The 6,959-nt window shown below is 35.5% G+C and overlaps 1 protein-coding gene across 1 annotated transcript; it reads right to left on the bottom strand.

Moving 5' to 3' along the window:
• Positions 1–215: 215 nt before the first annotated feature.
• On the bottom strand, positions 216–3,938 carry LOC127654233 (E3 ubiquitin-protein ligase RNF135). Its single transcript, XM_052141328.1, has 5 exons — positions 3,603–3,938; positions 2,961–3,056; positions 2,732–2,872; positions 2,091–2,205; positions 216–1,984 (listed from the first exon to the last, which is right to left on the bottom strand). Exons 1-5 carry the CDS (start codon positions 3,915–3,917, stop codon positions 1,449–1,451), a joined length of 1,203 nt encoding a protein of 400 aa, XP_051997288.1. The 5' UTR covers positions 3,918–3,938; the 3' UTR covers positions 216–1,448.
• Between the last annotated feature and the right edge of the window lie 3,021 nt (positions 3,939–6,959).

Below are 6,959 nucleotides of genomic sequence, written 5' to 3'. Positions count from 1 at the left end.
TCAAATGGGGACAAACTGTGCATATGTAAAACGAAAACGCAGGATTCCTTTGTTTTCAAAAGTATCGTTTAAAATTATACTTTATCGGGATACTTAAAAGTGCACTCACTATTTGTTTTTCTCAGTAGGGAATTTTTATCTTAAAAAAATAATAATAATAAGTGTGAAACGTGTATAAAATCATGAGCACTCAAAGGAGATAAGCACTCCAGATATCAGAATCAGCTTTATTGCCAGGAATGCTTACACATACAAGGAATTTGTCTTGGTGACAGAAGCTTCCAGTGCACAACAATACAATACAGCAACAAGAAAATAAAAGAAAGAATATATAAAATAAAAATAGTAAATAGTAATAAAATTTTTTAATAGAAAATAAAGTAAATATAGAATACACAATAAGACAAAACCAAATATTATACACACACACACACTGTCCATGAGATAGATAGCCTGAGGGAAAAACTGTTCCTGTCAGAACAGAGTTTTATATATTAGAAACTTTACAAAACTGCTTTATTCTACACAAAGAGGGTGCTATCTTCTTTGATCTCTTTTAAGAATAATAGTAAATCTGGTAAGACTTCTTATATATATATATATATATATATATAAAGTGACATCTGTATGAAGCTGATGGATAAGTGATGCCGACATGTAACATTTGTGGTATAATTATTATTAGTTATTGCATTATGATAATATATTCCAATGTACTGTGTTTTGTATGTGTTAATAATAATAAAAAAGTGTCCCCCAATGGGGGCTGCCATGATATGATCACATGACCAGACGAATACTATTTGTTTAATCTCACTAACCACCCTGTTATTGGACACTTTTACTCATGGATTAAGTTAATCATGGTTGAATTTAAATAATTAATTTCCACAATGACATTGTTAGCTAAAAATCTATTACGTTTGAATGATACTTCATTCATTCCACTAGGTATCGGTATACGTCCAAGATGACAAAAAGAAAATTACTGAGTGCACCATTAATATTATTCAGAACATTTCAAGACATAGAGTTTCCAGTATATTACACCAGTATATAACAGTCCATTTACATTGATTAATTTATCAGACAATTTTATACAAAGCATCTAAATACAAGAGAGGAGAAACATCATTTGAAATGTATCATAAAAGAGCCAACAATATTAGTAGTACCACAATATGACATTTATTTAAAATAAAATGGTTTTAAGGTTATGAATATGTTACGTCCTAGTGAAAGAAATGTTTCTTCAGCAAATAGATTACATACATGGTTGTGTAGTTTAATGATTAAATGTCAGAAAGCAACCACTAAAAAAAATAACCAGAAAAGCAGGCCAATGAAAAAAAGATCTTGATTCATGATACCGATATGATGGAAAGAGTATGATGTGCAATCAAATAGTTGTATCTAAAGCAGTGTAAACTCTAAGGATTTACTTAATCCTAAACACGAGGTCTAGGAAGGGATAACGAATTTTTGGACAACCCATAGAGCCAGAAGACAGGACTGAGAGGGTTAGCAAAATCCACCTGGAAACTGTGTAATTCAAGCAGGTTCTCACACAAACTCTGAAAGCATAGTTGCCCATTAGTCATGTCCAGCAGAACTCTGATCCTTTCAGGGACACTGTGCTTTATACAAGTCTTCGTATTATTGTGGCAAGCACTCAGTTGCCCGCTGCTCTTTTCCAAACACCAAGATGAGGAGGTCCTTCCCAACCTCTCGTTACCCTGTAGATTAGGATGTGCTACACCAACAGCCCATCCAGTGCTGCCTGTGATGTTCACATCCCAGTAAAACTGTCCACTTGTAAATTGCTGGTCTGCCATCCACTGACAGTCATCAAACCGGCCATTTGAAGTTCTAACTTGCTGGCTTGGCAGTGTCCTTATTGTACGGATCTCTGTAAAAAAAGACAAATGCCGGTTTCCCAGGTGGGGAGAGAAGGAAAGCTCGGCAAACTCTGCATTAGGAGCAGCTGGCAGGAAAAAGAAACATAGGAGTGAGAGGCATGAATATCATCATAGATATGTAATTAGTAAGCTAAACCAATTTTCTAAATCAAACAAGCATAAAAACACTACCCTCAGCACTGTTTCTGTTGTACTGCAGTGCTTCTGCACTAGGAGGTAGATGAGTATTCTCAAGCAGTGAGTCTGTATCCATTGAATCATCCTCTACCAACTCCTGTGAACTCCCCTGTGAGAGATGACATTTTTGACTATCAGCCCTTTTCTAGAATAATGCCTTACTTAGGCAAAATGCAGTAACTATGCCAACACGTAAGTTGAGAAAAAATGGCTTCATAGTTGTTTGTCCAGCCAAATGTGTTGTAGGTTACATACACACATGATAATGCACTGAATAGATGTACATGAATCTGAGCATATTTATGTCCAACCCATCAGTCACAGAACAGATTAAAGTCTGAGATTTCGGTCATAACTCATTTTACCTTTGCACAGGAGAATGGTATGAGGAATCTATAGATATTTCTCAGCATAATTCCATCAGTTTTGACCAAATCCCTACATTACTAGCTAATATATGCATTGGCTGGGGCTTCTTGACAAGATGTTTGGGAAACGGTTGTCATCTAGGCATCTTACATGCTGTACATATAAACAAAATGTTCTTGGCTGGCCTGTTGCAGAATGAACATTTATAAAAGCAAACTCGCAAAATTTTATTGAAGTCAGTTGTAGTGGTATAAATCTTCAGACACCTCTTCAGGCTGAGAAAGTTGCTGATTTTCTCCTGATGCCAGACTAGAATTTGTGTCATCACAGCTTGCAGCAGCACTGTATAGAGATGAAGTGGAAGCTTCTAGCGAAGAAGTCAGGTTTTTAGAAATGCCAATCCTATCCTGTGTGATTCAGAATTAATTTGTTATTACTCAAGATACATTCTTTGTATATGCACAAATTTGAAGTCTGAAATGCCATATGTACTACCTCATACACCTGGTTTGAATTTAGTTCAGCTGAAAGTTTGTCTTCTGTATTTTTGATCTCCACTTTTAACCACTCCAGATGCTTAATTAAACTCTCCTGAAGGACAAGTAGTTAAGATGAACGTTACAACAATATTATAAAACTTAACCCAGCAGATGCATCTTCTTTGGTGCGGTTGTGAACCGGTTTGGCGATACTTTCATGCAAAGTTATGAAAACCACCTGGTGAGGACATTTTAAGCAGTCCTCACTTTTGAAAAAGGCTCAAATTCTTAAGAAAATGTTTTCTGTGAGGTTAGCTTAAGGGGTGGGGTATAGCAAATATCAAGTTGACAAGTTTGAAGTTCTTCAAAATTTTAAATAATATTTTAATCATCTAGCTTTTTTCTTTTGTATTTTTTCTTTCTTTCTTCACATAGGCCTAAATAGACATCCGGTGTGACAAATTGACTTTTACAACTATTTCATTAAGTTTGGGTAACAAAACTGTGTATAAAAATTATACCAGAATTAGAAAGAAAAAATAATAGTTTCAGATTACCAGTAAGTATAGCACTGCTGTCACAGATTGACATGTCATGTGAACTACTCTCATGATGAACATATATTGTTCTAGGCTGTTTGATAAGAAAGTGAACTTGCCACTTTAGTTTTCCCAGTGTGTTGCGCTTCTTGATCCATTTCTGTCAGAATCTGCTCCCATCTCTCGTGACCACCAAGCTCCTGTAGTTCCAGAATGGCACGCAGAGTAAAATTAATTTCTAGTTTACTATTGCTTACATCTTGTCGGCAATGTGGGCAGTCTTTCTTTGCTTTTTTTAAATATTCTGTGATGCACTTGTGACAGTAGTTGTGCCCACAAACTAGAGTAACTGGCTTTGTGAAAATCTCAAAACAAATCGAACATTTAAGATTGTTCACGACGAACTTCACAATGTCTTCATATTCTGTCGACATGATGCCAAGAATTTCCTTAAAGAATCGAAACTGAAACTCAATAGCGCGTTGTATTCCTATGCGGTGGGTCCATATATTCTCGGAACTGTATGTACGCGCGATGTTTCCAAACGAGCCGATATAATTGACGAGAAATTGCTTTATTAAAAGTATATCGATAATTTCTGGATAAAACTACAAAAACACGAGATATTATTATTATTATTAAACAGAGACGTACAAGTGCTGCATTTTTTTATAGCGTTTATTGTACTATTCTTTATCAAGTATTTGGTTAAAGAAAGTACATTCGACTAATTTACCTACCGCTAAAATAAAGGTGAATGACCACCTGACGGCCAAATGAAGCCTGACATTGACATTGGCTGCATCCGAAAACGTAGGCAGCTGACTTGCTGGATCGTTCGCGAACGAGTCGGCTCTAAGAGCCGGCTCTTGTAGGTGAACGTTGGGAGCCGGCTCGTATATCAGAAGAGCCAAATCTATGTATATATATATATATATATATATATATATATATATATATATATATATATATATAAATAAAATAAAATGAAATATGAATAATTAAAAGATTTAAATTTTAAAAAAAGTAAAATAATAATATAGGCCTAAATGCTCAAGCGCACACACATTTGTTCTGAATGTCTGCTCAGACTAACAGCCTCACATGTTGTTCCTGTCAATGCAGTGTCAATGGACGGATCCAATTATGTTGTTCAGATTTTATTCGTTTTGAATTGTTACATTTATATGCACTTTGTTTATACACATTAAAAAAGTTATACTTTAAATGCAAATGTTTAATTGCATCCTTCTTTTTTACATTTATTTCAATTTGTGGGATGCCGCAGTTTTGCATCCATCCAGCCATCCATCCATCCATCGTCAACCGCTTATCCTGTGTACAGGGTCGCGGGGGGCTGGAGCCTATCCCAGCTAACATTGGGCGAAAGGCGGGGGACACCCTGGACAGGTCGCCAGTGCAGTTTTGTTTTTATTTTTCTTTGATATGGTGCAATATTCTATTATGCTGTTCAGACTGTATTCGTTTTGAATTGTTACATTTATATGCACTTTGTTTAAATTATACTTTAAATGCAGATGTATAACAGCATTCTTTTTCATAACAAACAAATGCATTTTTAAATACATTATGGTTAAGGTAGAGTATGATTTCATTTAATAATTCAATTAGAATGGTTTTAACACCAATTATAGTCAAACTATCGCAAACTGTCTGACTTTAAAAAATGCAAAACATATTTTTTTTTAAAGATCCGTTTGGGAGCCAAAAGAGCCGGATCTTTTTGGTGAGCTGAACCGAACGAGCCGGCTCACTGAAAAGAGCCGGAATGCCCATCTCTACTTCCTAATTAGTTAATGGTTTAACTGACAGCTGTTTTTAATGAATGGAACTTTTAAGAAAACTGTTCTCTGCCGTTTGAAAAGCATAGATTCTCTATTTCCAAAACGTGTTGTCAGTCCCCATTAGAAATAAGACGTCAAAAATTATCTGTTGCTTTCTGGATCAATTTACTAGGGCATAAACAGGATAATTTTACAAAAGCAATAATAGAGGGGAGTTCGGAAACAATAAACTTAACAGGGAACAGGATTTGCATGGAATGCAAAGGAATGGGCTACAGAAATGTTGCTAAATAATATATTATTTTCATTAACGACTACCATTTCTCCAATACCCCCCTGGTTTTTTAGCCAACCTGAAGTTGATTTACAAATTCATGAGTGTGTTAAAAAAGGACAAATTGATATTAAGAGCTATACAATTGAATATATCAGAACAGTTTACAGGCTTATGCGAAATATGCCAAGTAAAGGAAACAGTTGAACATGTGTTGTTATTCCTAGGTATGAACAGGAAAGGAATGAGTTAATAATAGAGCTACAGGAAATGGGATGCAAAGAATTTACAATCAATAACATATTAAACACAAAACAAGGATCCAGGGAAATTGTAAGGTCAGTTTTAAAATGCATTAAGCATAGTGGTCTTAGGAATAGAATCTAGACATCTTTTAACATACATCTAGATTGAAATCACTTCACACTCCAGCACAGGTGGTGGCGGTATGCACCATAAAATTGGTATGCAACCCGCCAATAAATCCATAGAAGAAGAAGAAGAAGAAGAAGTTTGAAAAGACTCTTATTTTCATCCTACCTCTGTATACAGCCTCCGAAGGCAACATTTTCCTGATTTCGGATGCAGCCACAGAGATGTTTCAGCTCTTTCTTTAAAGGTGCACTCAGTTACTTCTGTCTTTGTGTCATCTTGGACTTACACTGATAGCAAGCGCCTTGGATTCAAAATAATTTAAAATGAACTGTTTTCCGTGTCAGGTGCCATTGTAGAAATTTAGTATTCACAGTCAGTGATTCTAACATGGCAGCCCCCATGTGCGGACCTGCTCCATGTAGAATAAAACATCTTTTATAAGGTTACTGATATGACTGGAGACATTTTAATGTGAGTGGCAATGATATCCTACATAAATACGAAAATTACCTTTTTATCTTAAATGCACCTTTAAAAATGATCTCCAAAATAGAGGCATTTTACAATCTCATTGCGTTCGGGTAGTTTTTGACCCAGGAGAAGTAGATCATTTTTAAATACCACATAGATTTTAGTACAGGAACCAAACTTTGTGACTTTGTCAAGACTATCAAAATACACAATTGTTGGTGCCCGACGGGCTGGTTTGAGTATTTCTGCTATCATACATCTCTATCTGTATACAGTCTCTCTCTCTCTCTCTCTCTCTCTCTCTCATATATATATACATATATATATATATATATATATATATATATATATATATATATATATACATACACACACACACACACACACACACACACAGATCAGCCACAACATAAAAACCACCTGCCAAATGTGGCATAGGTCCCTCTCATGCCACCAAAACAGCGCCAACCAGCATCTCAGAATATCTTCAGAATGCTATTCTTCTCACCACAATTGTACAGAGCGGTTATATGAGTTACCATAGACTTTGT

The sequence above is a fragment of the Xyrauchen texanus genome, chromosome 13 (assembly GCF_025860055.1).
Source record: "Xyrauchen texanus isolate HMW12.3.18 chromosome 13, RBS_HiC_50CHRs, whole genome shotgun sequence".
Taxonomy (NCBI): Eukaryota; Metazoa; Chordata; class Actinopteri; order Cypriniformes; family Catostomidae; genus Xyrauchen; species Xyrauchen texanus.
Note: the sequence above shows the minus strand (reverse complement) of the source record. Positions and strands in the feature narration are given on the sequence as shown.

Excerpts from the sequence above, each read along its gene's own strand:
- LOC127654233 (XM_052141328.1), bottom strand. The coding sequence starts at position 3,917 with ATGTCGACAGAATATGAAGACATTGTGAAGTTCGTCGTGAACAATCTT. Across the intron at positions 2,873-2,960 it reads ATTCAAACCAGGTGTATGAG|GATAGGATTGGCATTTCTAA; the intron begins GTAGTACATATG and ends TGAATCACACAG. Across the intron at positions 1,985-2,090 it reads CAACAGAAACAGTGCTGAGG|CTGCTCCTAATGCAGAGTTT; the intron begins GTAGTGTTTTTA and ends TTTTCCTGCCAG.